The sequence below is a fragment of the Onthophagus taurus genome, chromosome 11 (assembly GCF_036711975.1).
Source record: "Onthophagus taurus isolate NC chromosome 11, IU_Otau_3.0, whole genome shotgun sequence".
NCBI lineage: Eukaryota > Metazoa > Arthropoda > Insecta > Coleoptera > Scarabaeidae > Onthophagus > Onthophagus taurus.
In genome coordinates this window covers 15,167,698-15,193,454 of record NC_091976.1, presented here as the reverse complement: position 1 = coordinate 15,193,454, position 25,757 = coordinate 15,167,698, and the positions used below count along the sequence as shown (strand labels likewise).

Here is a 25,757-nt window from a genome sequence, read left to right as displayed (position 1 = left end):
AGTCAAGAGTAATTTTCATACAGGTTTAATGTAAAATACTTTCAATAAAATTTAGTTTAATTCATAATTATACGTGTTTAGTTTTCTTAAATATTTCCGATTGCTCCGAAATAATAAAGGTTTAATGGTCGTTGGAAAAACGAACATGGTGATTTAATTTTATAAATTAATAATAAAAGATTACTTATTCTTGCTTTTAAGAAGGTGATTAAAGTTTTTAATATCAATTAAAGCGGGAAATACAAAACAAAGATTTTCGCAAAAATTTCGAAAACGAATCGATCAATTTAAAAAAAAATAAATTCTAACATGTAGTACCTTAAAAGACCTTTAAAATGAGGTATCACTTGACACCCCTTTCCATTTAAGATTTTTAAGGGGTTGGTTTCTGGCGGCGGGGGGTTGAAGTGAGTGAGTCAATTTTTGCATAAAAAGTTGTCCCCCTTGGTTTTATTCTTTACCTATTTCAGCGATTTTCTTTTTAAACTTCCGGATTTACAGAAATTGAGGTGGAAAGTTTTGAAATGAACACCCTGTAGTTATTACAATTACAAAGGTGCGGCGTTCAACTTTTTCTTCAGACGAGCTGTACGAACACCCCTTAATAAAACTAACTTTACAGAAGAAATACGTAGGGTCGCTGAGATTGGTTTGAGGACCGGTTTTAACATCAACGAAATACAGAGTTTTTATAACAAACTTCATAATAATAATATAATCCAACTAATTTTTCCAGCTACTAAGTTGAATACTTTTTACATAAAAGTCCCTTTTCACCCTAATTTGCAATATGTCTTCAAAGACAACCTTACTAAATTTAATATCACACCCGCATTTTCAAATTCTAACAAAATAGGTCAAATCTTAATTAATAATAAACACAGATTTAAGGAAAAAGAGAAAAGTGGCATATATAAAATCAAGTGTAACGAATGCGAATGTTTTTACATCGGACAAACAGGACGCAACATCAATATAAGGTACAAAGAACACATAAAAAAAGAAAATTCAGCCTTTTATAAACATTTAATTTCAAAAAACCATTTTCCACACCCTAACAATATCAATATTATCAAAAATTTGAAAAAATCAAAGTTAATGGATTTTTATGAAGAAATGTATATCGACCTATATAAAAAACATTTCCTGATTTGATCTTAAATGATATCACTGATTTCAATAATCACAGATTTTATTTGAAATTTATTTGATTTTTTGAATCTCCATACAACGTGTTTGGCCTGTCACACAGTAAATTTTATTTTGTCAAGTTCGCATTTATAGTGAATTTTTATTTCTAAATGTTTTTATTTAACCTGTTACTTCCTCTTTATCTTTCTCTCTACAACATGTCACGCTGAAGAATACACGTTTTAGGTAATCGCTCTTAAATTTTATTTTTACGCCTTTAATTTTTGTTTTTTCTCTTTTTAGTTTTCAGAATTTTTCTTTTGTTTTGTAACTTCATGTTGTGGAAAGAAATTTAAGCATTTATTTTTATTTTTAATTCTCAAAATCCTTTAATTGTAATTTAATTTTTATTTAACATGCGCATGTTACACTTCTGGATTGATTTTTAGTTCAGTTGTTTTGTTATTTATCATTTAAAGTTAAAAATTTTTTCTTGTTAATTATCATTCTGATTTAATTTTAATTTTTTGTAAATTTTTCAATTTGCTACGTTTTGTTTTTATATCTTTTTCGAAAACGTTTCAAATTTTTTATATCATTTAAATTTTCAATATCATTTCATTCTAATTCATTTTAATCTTTAACCCTTTAATATTCAACTTGTAAAAATTTTTTTCATTTTTGTTGGAAACACTAATATTTTTTGAAATTTTCCCTTCTTTTTCTCTCTACAACAATTTGTTTTTTTAATGAAGTTTTTTGTTAACATTCCAATGTATGTACATCTTACGCAAGTTTTGCCACTAAATTTACGACGGTAAATATTTTTATTATAATTTTTCTTTAATTAAGATTTTTTATTTTATAATTTTAATTTACAGTCGTGCCTGAAGACGCCTCATTCGTTCGAGTCGAAACAATATTGTAAATCTAATAAATATTTTTCATCATAACAATTTAACATTTTTCAATTTTTTAATATAATGATGAACCTAGAGAAATCATTGGCTATTTTCTAACTTTAGAGTCCCAAAAATTGAAAAGTAATTAACATAATATCAGGTATGATTATCAAATCAGAATGCGTACACTGTCTTCTACATAAAAGTGAATTTTGGTCGTCGCTAAATCATATGGGTAATTAGAAAAGTGCAACAAAGCACGAACCTGTTTCCAGACGTACATGGCGCCAGGCGGTTCTTTGAAAAGCAAAATCATATCCATAAACATAACTTTTTTGTTAATTGTCCGATTTTAATGTGTGATACCTTTTTGGAAAGGGCTCGTCCTGTAGATCATGTCATAGTAATGGCGGCGCGAAATTCTAACAATAACGGTAATTAAACGATTAAAAACGTTATAAATAATTATATTCTTAGTCTTTTAAACATTGTTAGTAACTGTCCCACATTTATAATAAGTAAAAACACAGTATATTAATAATATAATATAATTCATTATTATTAACTACAAGTCAACTGTATATTATATAATTTTTCTGTAAAGATAATAAGTATCTAAACCTAGCTACAACAATTATTTACAAAATGAGATCAATTAAACAAAATTGTATAAGTAAAGTAAGTCAACTATTAAAATCTAATTTAATTGTAGTTACATTTAGTTGCTACATTAAATTGTATATAAAAATTCATGGCACATTTTTATTGTATCGTATAGGGCCGTTATCCTAAATCGAATAGAAAGACCATTTTTCAAAAAATCGATAAAGTATGTAAAAGTAGAAGGATTGGTAACATTTTCAGATCCTAAAATTGTTTAATTTTTTCAATAGGTTTGGTGTCGTTTACGAGGTTTTCATGTAAGAAAAAAATTCACACAGTTCGTCCAAACTACTTTTGCAGGTATCATGGGCCATCTACGAGCATTACTTGCATTTGAATTCATTATGAACCTCTTCAGCGAAATAGAGACATTTTCCCTTTAATGAGTTGGAGTTTTTTTAATAAAGTTTCAATAATGATGTTTCTGTATGAATCTGCATTGAATGATTTAACTGGTTTACTTAATAATATACAGTCAATCAAATGACAGACAAGAACTCCACAATTGTATCAATCTGCTTGTAAAGGATAATTTAATTTTCGAAATTTGTTTTAAATGTTGCCGGCTGTTATTAAAGGTCGTATTTTCATACTGTGAATTGTATGTTAATGGATCCATATATGTCATTGTATGAGTGATTAAGTTTACAACATTGACGCCCAATGCCTTTGAACATAATATTGCAGAATATTATGCTATTACAAAATTATCTAAGTACATATCAGAGATATTTTTATGCTGTAAAAGCGTTTGAAAACTGCTGTAGTATAACTTTCCTTTATTGAAGACGGCTACTACATAGTCTTTCGACAATTTAAGTGGCATTGTAACGTTGTTGTTGGTAATAAAAGAATGACTTTCTGGCTGATTGTCAAATTTTGTTTAATTTGTGTTTAATTTTTGGATTCATCACGTTCTTAACAACTTTTCTGTTGTTCCGTAAGCGTTTCGCTCAACTCTCTTCTGGCACTTTGTTTGACTTTGCGTTTATTACACATCTCGTATTAAGTTATATTTATTAGTAATATTTATTAATTAGTTACAGACAATTAACAAAAAAGTTATATTTATGGATATAATTGTTTATAACCTTTTTAATTGTTTAAATACCGTTATTGTTAGATTTTGCGCCGCCATTACTATGACATGATCTACAGGACGAGTCCTTTCCAAAAAGACATTCTAACAATAACAGTACTTAAACGATTAAAAACGTTATAAACAATCATATCCATAAATATAACTTTTTTGTTAATTGTCCGATTTTAATGTGTAACATTTTTTTAGAAAGGGTTCTTCCTATAGATCATGTCATAGTAATCGCGGCGCGAAATTCTAACAATAAGGATAATTAAACGATTAAAAACTTTATAAATAATTATATTCTTAGTCCTTTAAACATTGTTTAATTAATAATATAATATAATTCATTATTATTAACGACAAGTCAACTGTATATTATATAATTTTTCTGTAAAGATAATAAGTATCTAAACCTCGCTACAACAATTATTTACAAAATGAGATCAATTAAACAAAATTGTATAAGTAGTCAACTACTAAAATCTAATTTAATTGTAGTTACATTTAGTTGCTACATTAAATTGTATATAAAAATTGATGGCACATTTTTATTGTACCGTATAGGGCCGTTACCCTCAATCAAATAGAAAGACAATCTTTCAAAAAATCAATAAAGTATGTATAAATAGAAGGAATGGTAACATTTTTAGATCCTAAAATTGTTTAATTTTTGCAATAATTAATATTAAAATTCAAAATCCCCTCTATAACAGCTTTGGTAACGTTTACGAGGTTTTCACGTAAGATCAAGAAGATCAGACCAAACGTGCATCGTTCGGATCTCTTCTTCTAGCGCATAAGATTCTCGTGGCATCTCGCTCATGCACCTTTTATTGATTTTTATTTCAACCAACCGTGTGCGAAACGACGGTGACGTATCCAAAGTTTTTTCAAATTTTCATTATTTTTTTTTTGAAAAACTAAGGCTCAATTTTCCTAAACTATCGAATAAGCCAATAAAAAAAAGAATGTGTAACGGCCCCATTACAGTTTAAGATCGCTGTATACAAAATTCAAACCGCTCGTCCAAATTATTGTTGCAGGCCATCTACGAGCATTGCTTGCATTTGAATTCATTATGAACCTCTTCATCGAAATAGAGACATTTTTCCTTTAATGAGTCGGAGTTTTTTAATAAAGTTTCAATAATGATGTTTTTGTATGGCTCTGCATTTAATGATTTAAATGGTTTATTTGATAATATACAGTCAATCAAATGACAGACAAGAACTCCACAATTGTATCAATCTGCTTGTAAAGGATAATCTAATTTTGGAAATTTGTTTTAAATGTTCCTGGCTGTTGTTAAAGGTCGTATTTTCATACTGTGAATTGTATGTTAATGGATAGTGTTTCGCTCAACTCTCTTCTGGCACTTTGTTTGACTTTTCGTTTATTACACATCTCGTATTAAGTTATATTTATTAGTTAGTTAAATAAACCATTACTACAAAACGTCAGTGAATACATAAGAAACAAAATGAAATATCAATAATACAAATATACATTTCATGGCAATTACACACTACACATTACGCATTAAAATTGTGAGACTGAACTGTCGTGAGATATTCCTCGCACGAATAGAAAACGTTCTCCATCAAATATTCTTTTATTTTCCTCTTAAACCGTTGCCTAGACAGCGCAGTCAGCTGCGGTGGTAGTTCGTTGTAGAGTTTTGGACCCCAGTAATCCACATACTTTTGCGTTGATGCAATTCTGTGGTACGGTACCTGGTATTGGTGTCGTGATCTTGTCAGATAGCTATAGGTACCACCATTGGAGAGAAAACTGTCTCTGTTATCATGAACATGCAGCAATGCCGTAAGTACATATATGCTTGATAAGATAAGTATATTCTCATATTTAAAGTAGTTCTTACAACATTCGTCTGTTCGCAGTCCACACAGCACCCGCAATGCCCTTTTCTGTAGTCGAAAGATCCTCAGGAAATCAGATGCCCTACCCCAGAAAAAAACACCATACGACGCCACCGAGTGAAAAGATGCAAAGTATGACAACCTGGCTAGATAGCAGAAGTCAGCCTAGTCCTCAGATGCTTCAAGTGCACTTCCCACGTCATTCCGCTGTCTAGATGCATACCCAGAAATTTTACAGTTGTAGATTCCCTCCCACGTCGAGTGGTCTCCAACACTATATGTTCTGTTTTTTCACTGTTTAGTTTGAGCAGATTATTACTGAACCATTCTTGAGAGGACAATATTGCTTCTTGTGATTTAGCCATCAAGTTATCCTTTGTAGTGTCCTTTAATACGATGGATGTATCATCAGCATATAAATAGGTCTCTTCAATAATGTTGCAAGGCAGATCATTAATATATATAATAAACAGGAGAGGTCCAAGAACCGTGAGGAACACCATGTTTGATTTTTACACTAGACGATCTATTACCATTATACTCAACATATTGTTATCTGTCCATCAAATAAGATCTTATTAAATTTAGTTGTAGACCTCTAATACCATAAAACTGAAGTTTACTCAGGAGAATGGAGTGGCTGATGGTATCGAATGCCTTGCTGAGGTCCAGCAGGTCGATCTGAACCACATTTTGCTCATCGTGTGCTTTCGTTATAAAGGCAATTACTTCAGAAACAGCCGTCATTACCGATTTATATCTCAATCGATAGCTTTCGCCTAGCTGAATGCGGTAGTCAAAATGCCCGATTCGAAATATTTAAGGATTTTGATTAAAACGCAAAAAACGAATTAATCAAACACATCAATTTTCTCCTTAAATAATTGATCAATTTTAATCATCAACATCTCGATCGAAAGTATGATCCACAATGAATGCGAAGGCGGAAATGCCCGATCTCAAAATTTACTAATTACCTACGTACAGTTATTTAAATGACTCCATGTATCTACCGACTGGAAGTCAAGCCCCAATAAGAAAAAATTAATTTGATTAAATTCGCTATAACTAAAGAACGGTTGACCGATTTTAATGTTATATGTACAGTGTGACCCGTTTGAAAGCGGAACACCCTCGTAAAATTTGTATTTATTATCCGATTTCGATAATTTAAGAAATCATATTAGGAAATTTTTTACAAAAAATCTGAGTACACCACTGCATTAAGCGCCTTTTGAAATGGGCATATACCAAATCTCATCAAAAATGGTTACAAATCAACACCGTTACAGATAATTGAAAAATACAATATTTTATGAATTTATTTGAGCAGATGGAGTAAACCATGACAAAAAAGGAAATAAAATACAGAGAATAATACAAAACTATTTAACAATATTTAACAGAAATTCAAAAAATTGAAGAAAAAAACAACATTCAAGGTATTAATAGAAAATAAAAACTAGTTAAATGTCTGTTGTTTCCACCAATCCACCGTTAAGTTAGATACATTTATTGTACCTTCTTCGTGCATTCATTGTTACATTCCTCAGTAGCTCTGGGGTAATGTCTGCACATGCCTGAACTATTCTAGCACGCAGTTCATCTAGCGACTGTGTCCTTGACCTGTAAACTTTCTGTTTAAGGATTCCCCAAAGAAAAAAGTCGAGTGGTGTCAAATCAGGAGATCTTGGCGGCCATTCAATAAGATGACTTTCTTCCTATCCATCGATTTTCAAAATTTACCACACCACATTTATTTCATGCGAATACTGTCGCCTTGCGTTGATGATCCACTCTGGATTTTCTGTGCACCAATACCTTGAATTTTGCGATGACACCACGCCATTTGTTGTAAACGTGGCCTCATCGCTAAACAAAATTTCCCTTAAAAAGTTTCTGTTTTCCAAGTATTCACCTTGAGCCCATAAACAGAATTCTAGTCTTCTCTCTTCGTCTCTTGGTTCAAGAGTGTGTAGAAATTTTGGTTTATAGGGTTTAATTTTATTTTTTGTAAGGCACCTTCTAATACATTCTCTTGGAATATTTAAATCTATGGCAGCCGTTCTCAAACTCGAATGAGGGTTATTATGAAAATATTCCACTATTTGATTATTATTTCTAATTTCCCGGCGTGGATTTTGAACTTTTAGAATTTGTTTTGATACACTGCCTGTATCGTTGAATACCTTATTTACCCGGTGAACGGTGCTAGCACTAACCGGAGGCATATCTGGATGCCTGTTATTAAATTCTATAGCCGCTTTTCTTTTCGAAAGAATATTATCGCCAACAAGGCGTACAATTTCAACTTTGTGTCTAACACTTAGTCGTTCCATAATTGCACCACTAAATTGCACACTTTTTATAAAATTTTTATAAGCACAAAACTGACGGAAGTAATGCTTTAAATCACTTTCATATAATCTGTTTTTTATTTAAATCAATTGTCAAAGTGTCGTCAAGTTGGTATTGAAAGTAAAAGCGCATGTCGTGACTTTTACTTTAATTGTGTGCCACCACTGTCTATCAAATTTGTTAAGATTGATTAAAAAACAATTTTCATATAATTTTTTTGCTGCTAAATCTACCATAAAAATGTTAAGAAAGGGTGGAACGGGATGTCAACTGTCTAAACGCGAAAAAACTCTATAATTAGGTATTGTGAAGAAGTACAGACGGAGACACCAAATACGAATTTAAAATATATATGTGATAAAGCTTCACGTATTTTTGATGTATGTGTATTGCACTTGAGTTTTAAAATTAAATTTATATTCAACATAATTGTATTAGGTTCACAGCACGACGGTTTTTAAAATTATTCAAACCTACAAAAAATATCAAACTGTAAAAAAACCAAAAACACAAGGGCGTTGTAAAATGAACTACAACACGAATAATTTATATTTTATTAAAGAAGAGTTAGGAAGACAAATACAAAAATTGCATGAAAAGAAACAGTATTTTAATCTTAATGATTTACTTAATTTTCCAAGAAATGAATGTGATTTTACTAATGGTAGATCAAAATTACATAAAATTATAAAATCTATGGGATATAGATATAAAAAGATTAGCAATAGAAAAGTGTTAATTGAACAACCACATATAGTTTCAAAAAGAATTACATTTTTAAAGACATACTTGCAATACCTAGAATCCGGAGAGTATACTTTTGTTTTTCTTGACGAAACTTGGATTTACGAAAATGGCACCCAAGTTTATCAATGGGTAAATGATAATGAAAGATTCGGTATTCCGCAAAGAGCAGAAGGCGAAGGAAAAAGATTTACAATCTTGTACGCAGGCACTTCGTCAGGGTTTTTGCCAAATTGCGATCTCTTGCTCAGTGACAACACGGAGCACAGAGATTATCATAAAAATATGACGTCAATTATTTTTATGGAATGGGTGAAAAATCAATTACTTCCAGCATTAAATAATTTGGGTGCGAAGTGTGCGGTAGTAATGGATAATGCTCCATATCACTCAAAACAAATCGAGAAAGCTCCAAGTTTCTACACAAAAAAAATGATATGAAAAAATGGTTAACTGAACATAATATACAGTTTGAACCAACCTTAAATAAAAAATCGTTATGGGAAATAATCCGTTATTACAAGCCTCAAATTGAAAAATCCTTTGAAATTGACAAATTAATAAGAGACCATGGCCATACTGTTCTTCGCCTTCCTTGCCAATATTGCCAATATAATCCCTTTGAACTATGTTGGGCGTTCTTAAAAACTTATTACAATAAACATGTTCAGTCCAGCTCGGAGAAAAAGATCTGTCGTGTCAAGGAGACTTGGCAAAAAGCTCTTGGTCATTACACTCCGGAGATGTGGGGAAATAGTGTTCGCCACTGTGAAGAACTCATTAAAAAAGATTGGACAACATTAATGGGAAATTCATTAATAACTGATTTACCTCCTGTCATCATCCAACTAGCGGAAGACTCAGATTCTTCCAGTAATTCTGATTTTTAAACAATATTCAAATTTTAATTATAGCACTTAATTATGTTATCTTAATATATTGCTCACGAGTTTTAATTTCAAAACGTAGATATTAGCCAAGTGACGAGAGATTAGTGGCTTCGTCTTTAAAGTGACAATCGTTTAGAATATACACAACCTTACTTATTATTTAGTGGAAAATATTATAAAGCGTGGTCATAGAACATGGTATCTAGGGTGGTACAGACCGTTTTTTTATAAAAATTTGGCAATGACAATTGATTTAAATAAAAAACAAATAATAGAATTCAATTCTTTTTTTTATTTTATGGTTTACTAGATAACTATTTTTTTATTTCCATGGTTACAAATGTAAATAGTTTTTGTATTGGCTGTATTTTATTTCCTTTTTTGTCATGGTTTACTCCATCTGATCAAATAAATTCATAAAATATTGTATCTTTCAATTATCTGTAACGGTGTTAATTTGTAACCATTTTTGATGAAATTTGGTATATGCCCATTTCAAAAGGTGCTTAATGCAGTGGTGTACTCAGATTTTTTATAAAAAATTTGCTAATATGATTTCTTCATTTTTAGCACCTAATAAGTGAAATATTAGGCCTTGTTTTTTTTTAAGAAAAATATCACTCTTTGTCCTAAGGTACAGTTTTTTACGCTCTACAATTAAAAAAGAAAATTATCGAAATCGGATAATAAATACAAATTTAACGAGGGTATTCCGCTTTCAAACGGGTCACACTGTATATCACAAATGAAAAACTTGCGTCTGGCTGAATGTAGAAGTTATGAACATTAAATTAACAAGGCGTATACACGCATAAGATTGTATAACAAGAAACTGTAAGTGCATTTTTCTCGAAACATACTTTTTACATATGGTTAACACGATTCCTAAAAAACTACTCATTCGATTGACTTGAAATTTGAACTGCACTTTCAAATAGCATCTTTCTATCGTATGACCTACAGAGAAACTGATACGATATACACATGATTTTTTTTTGAGATAAACTTATCGATTTGAAGAACAAAATCGATTATCTTTAACATTTTTTTTGCTTAGTTCTAGTTCAAACGATAATCACAAGTACATATATAGAAAAGAACATAATTTGATTTTTGAGTTTCAGATCATTTCAAGGATAGATATTGTGTCAACCAGCAACTTAGACAATCCACGTACCAACTTGGTTGAGGGACAACGTAAAAATTATTTTCTATAAATAATTCTTTTTAAATAAGTAAATATATCATGAAAACATATGCAAAAGATTAAATTGAAATACTACATAATTTGGTAGCAAAAAATTCCCAAAGAAATCATTTTATTTGATACAAAAAAAAGAGACTCCCCCATTAAAAAGTTTGAATTATACTAGTATTATTTGGAGTGGTTTACACTCAATTTCAAATTATTTCATGTTTTGACAATGTTGATTAAAGCTTTATAATTTTTCAAGCACAAAATGTAAAAATTTATTGAATGGTACCGTTTTTCAAGCACAAATCCAAGGAGTAGCGTTCAAACGGTTTTTATCTGGAAAAATTACAAAGCTCAAATCGCGAATTTTCCCGATATGTTTTGATCAATTAATAAAATTGAAAACGACTCACCGAATGGATGTTGTTTCCCTTGGATTTTACTTCGAAGCTCAACTGGAAAGAAACGATAAACTAATTTATTGTGACAAAAAAAAATGAATTAATACGATACCTTTTAACATCCATAAAATAGCAATCCCATGATGTCCTATATCACATCACTAATATCACCTAATACTTAGCATAAATATAGCACGCATTTATCACTTAATTCAAGCAATAAGTTTTATTTTTATAAACTACTTTATCACCCTTAAATGCCCGCATATCAACTAAAATGCGTTATTAGCGAATCAACTTCCAAACATCCCCTCCTTAATTTATTGTGGGAAGAAGGAATACTGGAGGTGAATAAACAAAAAATGTAAAGACGACGGGCCGAAGCGGTTTTAAATCGTTTTTTGGTTTTAAAACTCAACCTTTCAATAAAAAAATTACTCGTTTTCTCGAAACATTTCAAATAAAACTTACGTCATTTTACTAAAATAAAACGCTCTCATCGAATTTCAAAGTTCTGCAAAAGAAAGTCTATCCCCCAATATAAAAAAAATTAATTTAAACTAAATCCACTATAATTAGAGAACGGTTTGACTGCTTTTAATGTTTTATATCTCAATCGAAAGTTTGGGGGCTAGACTTCCAGTCGGCAGATTCACGGGATCATTTCAATAGCCGTACGCAGGTAATTAGTAAATTTTGAAATCGGGCATTGCCACCTTCGCATTCATTGAAGCTCATACTTTTGATCGAGATGTTGATGACTAAAAATGGTTAATTAGTTAAGGAGATAATTGATGTGTTTGATTAATTCGTTTTTTGTGTTTTAATTAAAATCCCTAAATATTTAGAATCGGGCATTTCGACAACCGTATTCGGCCAGACACACACTTTTAATTGAGATATAAAACATTAAAATCCGTCAAACCGTTCTCTAATTATAGTCGATTTAGTTTAAATTTTTTTTTTTCATAAACAACGAGCCGAACACGCTATCATTTAGGGCTTAGTACAAGGTTAACGGGAGCGAATTGAAATCGGGTGATTTCGATAGAAGATACTATGACGAATCGAATGACGTATAGATCATGATCATCGGGTACATCGTTTACGAGTTATCACTACTTAAAAAAGGTCATTTTTGTGTTATTTTCGTGTACCTTCGCATTATGTTGGCGTTTTAGCGAAATTCGAAAGAGATTTCGAATCGGGCATTTCCACTTTCGTATTGGTCAAAGATTAAGCTTTCGAATGAGACATTGTTTATCGAAATCGGTTGACTGGTTCTCTTGTTATAATCAAAATACTATACATGTAAAATCCTATCTAATTAGGGGCTAGAAAAATTGGGGACTAACTTCGCATATGTGGAATCGGTGTGTGATTAGCAACTCAATATCATAAATTTTGTCTAAGTCAATCCAATAAGTTTTGAAGGCCCTGGATGTTATCGCACAAGATGACCGTGTCCTCGGCATATCGAATATTATTGATCAGTTCTTGACTCTAATGTCTTTACCTTACAGAGCCCGTTTGAAAATCATCTCCGAGTGGATGTTGAGTAATAGTGGAGACAGAATGAATTCAGCATTCGGCTGTTAGCCTTCCATCGATTCGAACCACTGCTTTCTATTTCCACATACAAGTTCTCTACCATCGATTTCCGAGTTTCTTCATATATTCAAAAGAGTTCCATGCTCAACTCTATCTAAAGCTTTTTCATAATCGATGAAACATACAGATATTTTTACGTTCGTTAGGGCTTCACAAGTGCCAAGTGTATTCCTAAAGGCAAATTGGCTTTTATCTAGGTTCTTTTCATATCGACTTCTTATTCTTCCATGTACTATGCAAAGAAATCAGAAGTACAAAAACAGACATTCCTCCAGTATTTCATTGCGTAATGCTTATCTAGTTCAATGTTAATGATAACTTTCATTAAATCAATTCAATTCAAACTAAAAGTTTAAACTTGCTATATCTTTAATGAGAGATAGAATCAAAATTTGCCATAATTATTTAATAATAATTTTATCAAACTTCGATTTAATTTTCTACTCATTAATTAATCGGATTCTGTATTATTGGAATAATTAGAAATAATTTTGAATGAAAAATAATTGAAATTGTTTCTAATGAAACATGTTTGATTTAAATTTGCAATTAAAGGAGAAACTGTTAAGAATAGAACACGTAACAACCTTGACAGAAGCCAAGTATGATAATGATTTGTTTACCTTGTGTTATATTGCATAACTCGCGTAGCTTTGTTTGATCCGTTGTGCTAGGTCTTTCCTATAATAAGCACACATTTCACTCGTAGAATAACAATAAAAGTTTGTTTATTTAGTCTCGCGTACAGCAAGCGAGCGATTATTTTTTCTTTAAGATTTTCCGTTCAATTTTTATAGCAAGTTGTAATTTTTCGAAACGAATAAAAAGAATATTTGAAATTCTTGCTTTGAAAACAAAAAAAAAATAATGTTTTATTTTTGGCATTGATTTAAAATATTTTTTTATTAACTACGTTTTTATTTAATTTACATTCATCGAATCAACTTGGAGATCTAAAAATATTCGACTATTCATACACGCCTTTCATAAGCTTAGCGTTCTATTTTTGGCTTGCAAAACTGTTTTGGGGACATTTCCAAAGCGGACACTGCCAAAACTACATTCAAAACTATCGCGATATGAATTTAAACAGCCTCAAGGAATATAATAAAAGAAACCTTTTCGTAAATTGCACAAAATTTATTTGGAAACCTATTTAGTTTACATTTATGCGATTTTTTATCTTATAGTTTCTCTGTTTTTTTGTATGTTTTATGTCTTATATATTTATATAAATATACACAACACGCTCACGTTAACTTGTATATTATACTTTTTTTTCATGTATTTTATTTTAATCCACATACTTTTTTCATTAATGATACTGATTAAAGAGACATTGTTTGTTGGGGTTCGATTTTAAATGACCATTAAAAAAAATAGTAACTTTATGATGATTGGCTACAATATTTGGAAGATCTTCTTCAGCTCCACCATCAATTGCCAATCCGTCTTCACCAGATCATCTCTAAAATAATCTTTACATGCATCTATAGATTGCCTTGATATCTGAAAAAGAAATAGAAGGTAAAACACACTTTTAAAAGAATAATCTAGATAATAATCGCTAAAATAAACGCTTAAACCCTGTATAAAGAAACCCAACCTTCCGGAACCGATCGAATCTTGGAAATAGGACAGTAATGACGTCAATGGTGACCTCATCGTCGACAAAATCCCAGCGGGGGAGAAATAAATCTATTAAATTCGGATAAAAAATTAACCGAAAAAACTAAAAAAAGGATTTCATCAAAGGATGTTAGACGAAATTAAAAATTTCATAATAAATCATACTTTTTTAGAATATGTGGGTGTTATTAGAAAATTATGTTACTTTTGTTTAATGAATGAATTAAAGATAAACTTTGAATGAGTAATAAAGTAGAAGGCATAAAAAAGTTATAAAAAAATCCATCTTGTTTCATTGAATCATTGAGTGACCTAGTTTTTCTATCCCCATTGACCAAAAAGATAAAAAATAAATGACTCTTTCAATACTTTCGAGGTTACTGTGGAATCTCTCGTTTCATTCGCGAAACTTGGTATTGATCCGGAAAAAGAGGGTTGGGCGTCGCGACGCGTCGGTTGCGCGGGCAACATTCAAGGAGATTCTCGTTTAACCATTCCGATTCATGGGAATTTGAGAATGGGCGAGAGAAATCGATATTGCAGACAAGATTTTGAATGAAATTTATATCCCTTTGTGAAGATTCTTTTGCCTTATATCGTACTTTTCTAGTTTCCAATTTTCGTTTGAGAAATTCATTGAATAAAACTTATATTCGTATTGGGAAATTTTATTGATTATTATTCAAATTTCATTGATCAGTCTTCAAGAAAGAAAAATCTATGATGCTGCACTAATTGGTATAATAACTAGACTATGTACTCACAAACCAAAAATAGCGATTGCGGCGTTTCTGGACATAAAAGATACCTTTAAATGACAATGTAATGCATTCGAGGTATCTAACTGTCCACAAATAAAAACGTTTGTTTATAAATGTGCCGAAAAGCTGTGAAATTGCAACAATGAAACTGACCAACTGGTCAAAAAGGCAATTTTATAAAGCAATACATGAAAAGCGATTGTCAACCCGAGGACCATGAAAAGGGGCAGCATATGATATAATAATCTGTCATCTCTTTTTAACCCTCTCTCCCGTTCTCACAATGGTGTATGCGGAGCAGATCTTAAAAATAACTTGCAATCACAACTCGTTGTTAAACTAGTTAAAGGGGACAGTAGCTATGCTTTCAATGTGTGTTGTTGAGCGCAAAGTTCTTGCAGCGTTCCGAAACAAAACCTTATTTGTTGCCAAATTGTACCTCTTCCCTCACTAAAAGATCGTTAACGTTCAGGGCGATCAGTTGGTAGACGAACAGAAGGTAAACCTCCTACGAGATGAAGAGGTTGACCAAGAAGCTAGCCACAACCTCGCGGAAAAATCGGCTTTGGCCGGATATTAAAAATCTATTAATAAGGCCCACTACTACCACTCATAGTTAAAGTCTCTGATAGCATTATCTATCGGATAGCTTAAAAATTGGTTACTACCACTGTATTTATCTTATAGATACCGCTATCCAAGGGATAACTTTTGAAATATCTGTAACCCGTGGATTGGGTGTCGGATAAGTTGCTATCTCAGGGATAACTGCGGATACCTAATCTCAAATAGGATTTATACTGACGTATAAAATTCGAGCGTTTTACTATTTCAGTTAAAATAATATAAACTTATTATATATTAACTAAGAATAAAAAATTATTAATAATTAACATTAGATAAAATCATCATGGATAATTTCTTCGACATTGATGATGAAGAAAAAATTTTTGAAGAAATCAATGAATTATTTCCTGTAAGAAGCGAATGGATAATAAGGAGTAGAGTTGAGATTTCGTGTCTCGAAAAAAAGTTTTCGTCACCTTTTGAATCAAATAGAAGATGTAATAAAACCTCCATCCATGACGTAAGTAATTTGTTGATTCCTATTATTTAATGTAAAATTCATCAAAATTTTAGTAATAATGCTGTACAGTCGTGTTCACGGGAAATGCGCACTCAAGGTCAAGCCGCTGGCTAACCTGGACCGCCACAAGTCCCTTCTCCACGAGCTTCGTGTGTGCTCGGCTCAGCCCATTTAGGCAGCAGCATGTCGGATCTCACAACAGCGCTTGACCTTGAGTGCGCATTTCCAGTGAACACGACTGTACCTCCTTCAAACCGTTTGTTGCTGACTCTTCGGTTTTATGCAATAGGTAACATGTTGCTATCCATAGCAGATTTTGCAGGAATGAGTGTACAATTGGCATCTTCAGTTAGTTGTGCCATTATTGTTTACCATCACATTTTAACATACAATAATACGAGATACACATACTTGTTGCTTTGCTTGCCACGTAACTGTATCACTTTTTTTGTTTTCTATTACGTTTTTATACTTGATAACAAATTCAAGAAGATGTTCGTATTCTTCTTTGGTGAAATTGGTGGTTCATCGCCTTTTCTCAGTCTCCATTTCCAAATTTTAATTTTAAGGTTAGAACAGGTTAGAATATCGTCAAAATACCTAATAGTAGGTCTTTTAACCACATAGAGCTATCAATTTAACATAATAGACCAAAAAATCCCTAGATTCCTTGGTTATCTCAAGGATTTCTTAACTATGAAATAAATGGAGGTGGTAGTACGCACGGCCCTATTATCTACGAGATAAATTGTATCTTATAGATAGCTTAACTAACAGATAGCATTGGTTTAGTAGTAACGGGCCGTAGTACTATAAGTACAAAAGCTTTCATGGCCGGAGTTAATTGCAACTTTAGTTATATCAGGTTTGTCATTACCAACCTCATTGTAACAATCCCAATACGATATATAAAATCTCTTGCAGTTTCGTCTAGTTTTCTTCTCTTCGCTTGTAATTCATCATCACAATCATTACTAACAGAACTGTCGCTATTATCACTTTCGATTATTAATTAAAGTATCCTGTCTTTAATGCAAAAAAAAAACGTTTTGAAAAATTACTTTCAGTTCTTGAGAAAAAAAATTTTGAAACAATATTTGAAGTTTTGATAACATTTTCGATGTTGCAATTATTATCATCGATAACTTGCAAAATTCGCTATAAAATTAATTTCTTGAAGAATCCCTGTGGAAATATCACCAATTATTAATAAAAGTATCTTCTTTTTAATGCAAAAAGCCGTTTTGAAAAATCACTTTTAGTTCTTGAGAAATAAATTTTTGAAATAATCTACAATTTTTTCGAATTTTGCAACATTCGCCGATTAAATTTTAAAAATTCGTATAAAATCCAGTTCTTGGAATATAAAAATTTCCCAAAGTGTTAATAAAAGTGTCCTCCTCCCAATGAACCAACCCGTTTTAAAAAATAACTTTTAGTTTTTGAGAAAACAATATTTGAAGTTTTGATAACATTTTCGATGTTGCAATTATCATGGATAACTTGCAAAATTCGCTATAAAATTAATTTCTTGAAGAATCGTTGTGGACATATCACCAATTATTAATAAAAGTATCCTCTTTTTAATGCAAAAAACCGTTTTGAAAAATCACTTTCAGTAGTTGAGAAATAAATTTTTGAAATGATCGACAATTTTTTCGAATTTTGCAATTTTCGCCGATTAAGTTTTAAAAATTCGTATAAAATCCAGTTCTTGGAATATGAAAATTTCCCAAAGTGTTAATAAAAGTGTCTTCCTCCCAATGAACCAACCCGATTTGAAAAATAACTTTTAGTTTTTGAGAAAACAATATTTGAAGTATTGATAAAATTTTCGATGTTGCAATTTTCGTCGATAAGTTTCAAAATTCGCTTCAAAATTAATTTCTTGAAGGATCCTTGTGGAAATATCACCAATTATTAATTAAAGTATCCTCTTTTTAATGCAACAAGCCGTTTTGAAAAATCACTTTTAGTTCTTGAGAAATAAATTTGAAATGATCGACAATTTATTCGAATTTTGCAATTTTCGCCGATTATGTTTTAAAAACTCGTATAAAATCCAGTTCTTGGAATATGAGTATGAAAATTTCCCGAAGTGTTAATAAAAATGTCCTTTTTCCAATAAACCAACCCGTTTTGAGAAATAACTTTTAGTTTTTGAGAAAACAGAGAGAAATAAATCATTATTACAGCTATCGACCGAGACTACTAGGTCAGATAAGTATTTATGAAAAAAGTTCGAATATTGTCTTCCTCTGATCAGCTTCCATCTGTGCAGCTTGTCTCTTTAAACATAATTTATGTATTTTTTCATAACTGTTTCTGTTGTCTAAAAATTTCTTCCGTAGTCTATTCTGTCTTAGTCTTATAGGTTCGTAAAGGTCATTTCGTAAAAGGTCTCGTTTCTTAGAGATAATCCTCAAACATTTTTTTTCCGCTTTGTCAATTATGTCTCTCGGTTTTCTGGATGGATACATTAAATACAATATTACCATATTCAATCAATGGTCTACATATGCTCTTATATATTTGCATCGCAGTCTTCGTGTTTATACCCTTGTCTTTATAATTTAGAGATCTAAAATATTTCGCCCGTTTAGACATTTCCGCCTGTACTTTCCTGTAGTGTGTACTCATGCTTAATTTGGAATCGATGTTCATTCCTAGGTACTTAATGTTCTGTAATGGTTCTATGTTAACTGTATCCATCTTAATAATTGGAGACGTTTCCACTATTCTGTGATGTGGAATAAATAATTGAAATTTAGTTGGGTTTGGATCAGAGTTGGGTAGTATCCGGATACTTTTTGAGTATCTGATACTGGTATCCGTGACTAAACCTGAAAATATTCGGTATCCAGATACTTTTTTCGGTGTTCGGATACCTTTTAATTAAGTTTTTTTTTATTTCCTATTCTATTATTACACACGTACATATACACCAGAGTGTTTGAATCCCCATTTTTTTTCAGTTTCTTCTACTATTGTACATCTTTTGTGACTACATCAATAATTGTGGCTTTACATGTTGGAAGTCAGTTGTTCCTCTCTTTTATTATTGGTGGAAAATCGAGATCTCTCTCTCCGATTAAAATTTGTACACTAAATTTCCCCTTTTAGAAAAAATTCAACGAACTCATTCCCTAGCAAGTGCTACAAAAATGTACGGACCAAGAATTCTTGAACAAATATACCCAAATTAACTTGAGGTCTTCTCTTTTGAACATGGTGCGGATTTTCCTGCATCCATAAATGTTGATTATGTCTATTAAACATGCCGCAGTTTGTAAATCGTGTTTCATCTGTCCTCAAAACTTTAATCTAAGCTATGATCAGCCTCACACATGTTAATAAACCACGTACAATATTCTACACGCTTATTGTAGTCATCTGGGCGTAGTATATGAATGAAATCTATGATTTCTTAGTTTTCTTACGACAGTACGTTGTGACGTGCCTGCTTTAAATGCAACTTGTGTTGAAATCAATGCATCTTGATGGATTCGTGCTAATACAATTACTTCTGTCTTGCATCTTTAGTTGGTTTACAGAAAGAACCATACTTGCCCAAATTATCAGCCTCTTCAAAGTAGGTACAGAAAGCTGGCGACGATCAAAATACTGTTCTGAAGCTTGTATTGCATTTTTATAGCATAAAATGTAATACTCAATAATATCACGCTTTTATTGATTAGAAAAATTCATATTGATTATAATTTACAAAACCTCAATCAACGTTAATTAGAAAATAAACGAAACATACGTTTGCCTTAAGCTGTCATAACCAAACGTATCTATCAATTGTTTCCGTAGCATACTACTTGAACACTTTTCCAATTAAAACAATAAATAGCTATAATTTATGTTTTAAAAAAAATATCTATGTCAAGTGGTATGTCAACTACAATTATTTCCTTATTTAATCGTCTCTCTATCTTCGCTAGTTTTCAAGATCTCTATACTAAACATGGAAAAAACTCACCCTGTATATATCGATTCTAAGTTCTTTCTAGTTATAGTATTTTTATGTGAATCTAGTATTTTGGGTTTTTTCAAAATTGAATTTATGCCTAAGGGTTGGGCTATGTATACCTTTTTACAATCTACACAATGTAGCCTATATATTGTGTTGATTTTATCTGTTACATTGATTTTATCTTTTATATTGGTGATTAAGTTCCCAAGTTTATTGTCATTATATTTGGCAAATTTCACTTCTGCTAACTTGTACTTTTTGAAAACATTTGTTACTTTATTCGTCAGTCCTGGTATGTACTTAATTCTGCAGAAATTATTTGATCTGTCATTCATTCTCTGAGGCTTGTCAGCATTTTCTAGTTCGGTATGTATACCTTCTGTTTGTCTAGTCATGAATTGTGTTATCAAGGTTTGTTGTTTATTTTTTTGTATTATTCTTATATTAATTCTTGTCTTTTATGCTTTTATGTATCTGTTGTTCTGTATTTGTGGATGAGGATTCTTCTGTGATTACATTAGATATATTTGTCATATTGAGAATTTTATACCATGCACTATTAATAACCGTTCTTGGGTAGAAATTTTCTAATAAGATGTCGTAAATTTATGTCTTCACCACCTTCATAAAAACTTTATCTGTAATTGTTATTGCTCTTTTTATGTAATTACACATGGTGTTTAATATTTGTCATTTGTGTTCTAGGATGATTACTGTAATAGTTTAGAAGACGATTGCTAGATATGTCTTTTTTGTACCATTTCGTTAGGATCTTATTTTTATCTTTATCTATTATAAGTAAAATATCTAGAAAAGGTAATTTGTTATCTATTGGTGTTTCCACTGTAAAATTTAATCTACTGTTATAATTATTGAACATTTCTAATAATTGTGGATATTGGTTTTTCGGTAATATAATTAATAAGTCATCAATATATTTGGCAATTATAATGCCAATTATAATTATATTAATGTTGTGATGAGGTTTGGTTCATGACTATACCACTTAAATTCACACTCAAATTTGAGCCTATAGGGAGCCCGAAAATTTGTCTATAGAAATTGTTATCTTGTTTAAAGTAACTCTGAAGTGTACATAACTTAATACCTACCAAAAATATCTTTTTGTTTTTAATTGGAGTATGACCTTCTATGTGTTGTCAGTTTCTTTCAATTAGATCTATTACTATATGTAATGGTACGTTAGTGAATAAGGATTTAATATCAAAACTTACGATGACGTAGTTATTTATATTATCTATACTTAAATCTTTTATTTTCGATCTTAATTTGTTTGCATTTTTGACATCGTAGTCATTTAACGAATTTAAATTTGATAATGGCGATCGTAAGATATATAAGTTTAACGTGCGTAAATGATTCATAATGGAAGTAAAATTATATTTGTAATTTAATTTAATGATAAATGTTAACAATTTCAAGATAAGAATCACGTTTAACATATTTTTAATTAAGAAAGTGTTGTTGTTAGTTAATTTTGTAAATGTTAATTATGTCATATACAATATTTTATTTTATAATCCTTTTACTACGTTCAATTAATAAACGAAATTAAGGAGGATTGAGTGTTTTCAATCAATTGTACCAAAAAAATATTTGAAATTTTGATAAAATTTTCGATGTTGCAATTTTCATCGATAACTTTCAAAATTCGCTATAAAATTCCTTGAATATAAAATTTCTCGAAGGATCTTTGTAGAAATAACACCAATTATTAATTAAAGTATCCTCTTTTTAGAGTTGCTTCGTTAGTTAAATCAGCATCAAAAAAATTCATTTTGTACCTTGGATCCAAATAAGTTGACATATCTTATCAGCTTTCTTATTAATTTCATTTTTATTCAAATATCGCAATAATATGGCAAGGTATCACTTCAGAAATGCACCAGAAATTATAACCATAATCCGGTATCCGGATTATATTTTCTCCGCCTTGTGGATCAGGTTATTACTCATATGGAAAATTACTTACTCATATGACGGAAAATGATGAAATTGTTATTATTGGATAAAACAATCTGCGAGTGAAACAAAAATATGGTGAGATATGACTATATTCTCAACATTCAAAACTCTAGGATCCGATGGGATTGCACCATCTTTATCATAATGGAATTAAAGAGAATTTCCCAGAGTTTCCTGGCGGTTTTCTAAGTACCAGAAAGATGGTGACTATCAACTTTATACCTAATGTGGGTGAACAATATCATATCCTGTTGCAGTCTACCAGACTTCAGTATTATTCTTAAACTCACAATCAGTGAAAAATTCCCAAGACGTATTCTGGAAATTGTTGAAAGTTTTATTGGGGTTCAAGGGGATTTTTGATGAAACCACCCTCTTCGAAATTATAGAAGTTTTGTTAGAGTACAACGGTCCATCAATACATTTTGCCATTACTCAAAAATAAAAAATCGTTAAATGATGGGCTGCTCGAGCTACTCTTCAAAAGGCAGTTACTAAAAGTTGTTCGTTGTACAGGCATTTTGAAAGTTTCTAATACGTGTGCACTTTTCAGGTTCAGAAGACTTTATAATTATTCAGCAAGACACTAACCACACAGCGACTGCTAGAGACTGGCTGTTAGCTAAAATTTGTGGGAAGAATAAAATACTTTTTTCTAATTGGTAGATTCGATACCTCATAGAAAAGGAAAAGAATTCCCTACAGATGACTAACATGCAGGAGCAGCCTTTTCTTATGATATACAGTTCTGTCTTCTTATATCGTTTGAAAGTTGCTGGTGACTCCAACTTCAGAGGTAAGATCTTTATCATTGTAACCAATCGATTTCAGCGCTAAGTATGGAAAGATTACCACTGAGATGGTCATGAATTGCTATCTAACTACGAGGGCTATTTTCAAGATGAAAACCACCGTGAAAATGGAAACTGTTTTTTGGAACATTTAAATACTTCCTACAGCTACTTCTTTACGTATTCGCCTTCCAATTAAGAAATTTTTTGTAGCGTGGCAGAAAATTTTTCCAATGACTTCGTCATAGAAGGCAACCGCCTGTACTTTAAACCAATTCTCGACGATGGTTGCAGCTTGTAGTCTAAGACAAACTGTTGTCCTCCTAGCCAGCGTTTCATGTGAGCAAAGTGATGGAGAAAGCGGAAGGAGCCATGTTCGGCCTGTATGATGGGTGACAAAACACATCCTATCGGAAATACTGCAAGAATATCACGAACGTCTGTACGTCCTGCTTTAAAACTCCTACACTATTGCCACACCTTTCTGTTACTAATGAATATTTTCCCGTTCATATTACTCATTCTTCGGCGAATTTCGGCTGCATTGCACCCCTCTGCATGCAGAAATCGAATGATATCGTTAAAATTACAAGAAGTTAATACAAGAGGTGGCGTTGTAACAATGTTAAGACCACAATTAGTACGAATTATTAAGATTGATGATGTTAGCAGCAGTTAGACGTTATGGAAAAGAGCATAATTGATTCGAGCAGAGCGATGAAGAAATTCTCATTTTAAGTGAAAACAGCTATTTGCTTAAAACCAAGAGGGCTTCCTACGATAGGACTTGTGGTATCGCCTTGCTGTTCTCTCCTATCTTAGTCGAAATGTAGAGGTACTTCTGCTGGGATTCATGTAAAGAAGATGGTGAGAGCGGTGTCGCTTTGCCGTTCACCGCTTGTGTTGTATCCAGGACCTTACTCTAATGTAAAACGAACTATGTACCAAGGCTTTCATATTCGATTTTCTGGGCCCTTGAGCAGATACCACCTTAAGCAAGCCGAAATGTCTGTTCAAAAACTTGCCGCCGACTCTGTTTTAGTAATCTAATTCCAATAAGGGAGGTAAGAGATTTACTATATTTACCGATACTAAATAATCGGTTTTAGCACTAAGCGGAATAATAACTGCTGACAAATCATTTCACAGAAAGCCACGAAACACCACAATCGCATCGTAATTCAATATATTACGAGGCATTTACGTTGCTCGGATAACAGTTACACTCATATGCCGACAAAAGCGAACGCCCTTTACACCTGAGTCGATAATCACCCCACATTAGCTACATATAATCCGATCGATTAAGCACATAAGCTACAAAAGTTTCGTGATCCAGCGGAGTATAACCGAAGGGAAGCAATAACAGCTGAGTCCTTTGTAGTACTTGGTAAATGGGCTTTTAGAATAGTAGTTACAGGTCTCTACGAGTATGTAGAATATGTTTATGAAAGTATATTTAAAAGTTTGCATTATTTTGGAAGCTATAGCGTATGAAAGATGTTTGGTAGTATGGTAGAAGTGTAGGAGCAGTAGCTTTCGCGGCGAAACGGCTACACCTGAGCGTAATATGAGGGTGGTTTCAAGGTATTGGTCTCCACAGTGTCTACAACTCTCACTTGTTGGCTCCTTTTCCATATGTTCAATATGGCAAAAGTAGAATACAAAATAGCCTCAGCCCAGGGCACCCCTTGAGTGGTAAAAAATAAATAGACAAAAAACGGCATTCTATATTATTCTGGAGAAGACTATCCCCAACACCAATGCGGCGTAGCCATTCTAATTCCAGGAGATGTAGAGAAGTCCGTTCTTGACCTCATCGCGCTTAAATATAGTGGTAAATCTGAGGCTACTCACCGCCAATATAATCATGATGGTAATCCAAGCTTACTACTCAACTGGGGGAAAAAATGAGGAAGAGATACAGAACTTTTACAATATCCGATGAAATAGAGATCCATAGAGGCGTAAGACAGAAGTGCCTGTCTCCTCTCCTTTTTAATATCTACTAGGAAGTGATATTTCAGGAAGCACTAGTGAATGTTGAGGGAGGAATTAAGATCAATAAAACCTTCATAAACAACATATGTTTTGCCGATCACAATGTCGTGTTGGTCGCCATTATTTTACATCTCCAAAATATACGGCTTACATATGAATACTGCCAAGACTAAAACTATCGTATTCTCGAAGTCACCAAAAAAGGCAATCCTGCGAATTACCGTCGAGAAAATAGAACAAGTTTTGTCCGTGAAATATCTTGGAACTGTCTTGGAAATAAGTGATCTCAAACAAGAACTCCTGTCACGAATTGAGCAGGCCTGAAGGACGTTTATCTCTACGAAGACTCTCTTCACAAATCGTGACCTTACCTTGCAACTCCGTGTGCGTTAATAAGATTTAGATAAATTAAAGACCATTTGTCATCTCATAATGAGTTGCTCGAATGTTGCTTGGGTGCAGAATCATAAAATAATAATGCGTTGTTAAACCCGCTAATTTAGAATTTCACGATTTCTCAAAATCAACTTGCTCAATTGTGTTCAAACTTTATACACATTTTAAAACTATGTATGCTACACACATAGTTTTCGTCTAAACTAGAATCAAGTTAAAATATTTATTTTTATTAATTCTGGAGCCCTTTAACTTGTAAAAAATGTAA

The 25,757-nt window shown here is 31.9% G+C and overlaps 2 protein-coding genes and 1 long non-coding RNA gene across 3 annotated transcripts in view; all 3 read right to left on the bottom strand.

Moving 5' to 3' along the window:
• Window positions 1–7,402: 7,402 nt before the first annotated feature.
• Window positions 7,403–7,999, bottom strand: LOC139432127 (uncharacterized). Its single transcript, XM_071200474.1, has one exon. The coding sequence runs from the start codon at window positions 7,997–7,999 to the stop codon at window positions 7,403–7,405; it is 597 nt and encodes a 198-aa protein (XP_071056575.1).
• A 638-nt stretch (window positions 8,000–8,637) lies between these two features.
• On the bottom strand, window positions 8,638–9,776 carry LOC139431965 (uncharacterized). The gene is made up of 3 exons (XR_011641992.1): window positions 9,594–9,776; window positions 9,244–9,538; window positions 8,638–9,181 (listed from the first exon to the last, which is right to left on the bottom strand). It is a non-coding gene; the product is annotated as an uncharacterized lncRNA (long non-coding RNA).
• A 4,202-nt stretch (window positions 9,777–13,978) lies between these two features.
• The window catches only part of LOC111420468 (eukaryotic translation initiation factor 5B), a 38,434-nt gene continuing 26,655 nt past the window's right edge, over window positions 13,979–25,757 (bottom strand). The window contains exon 11 of the mRNA XM_023053455.2: window positions 13,979–14,368. Coding sequence (XP_022909223.2) covers window positions 14,261–14,368 — 108 coding nt within the window. The 3' untranslated portion in view covers window positions 13,979–14,260. The remainder of the gene's footprint in view (window positions 14,369–25,757) is intronic.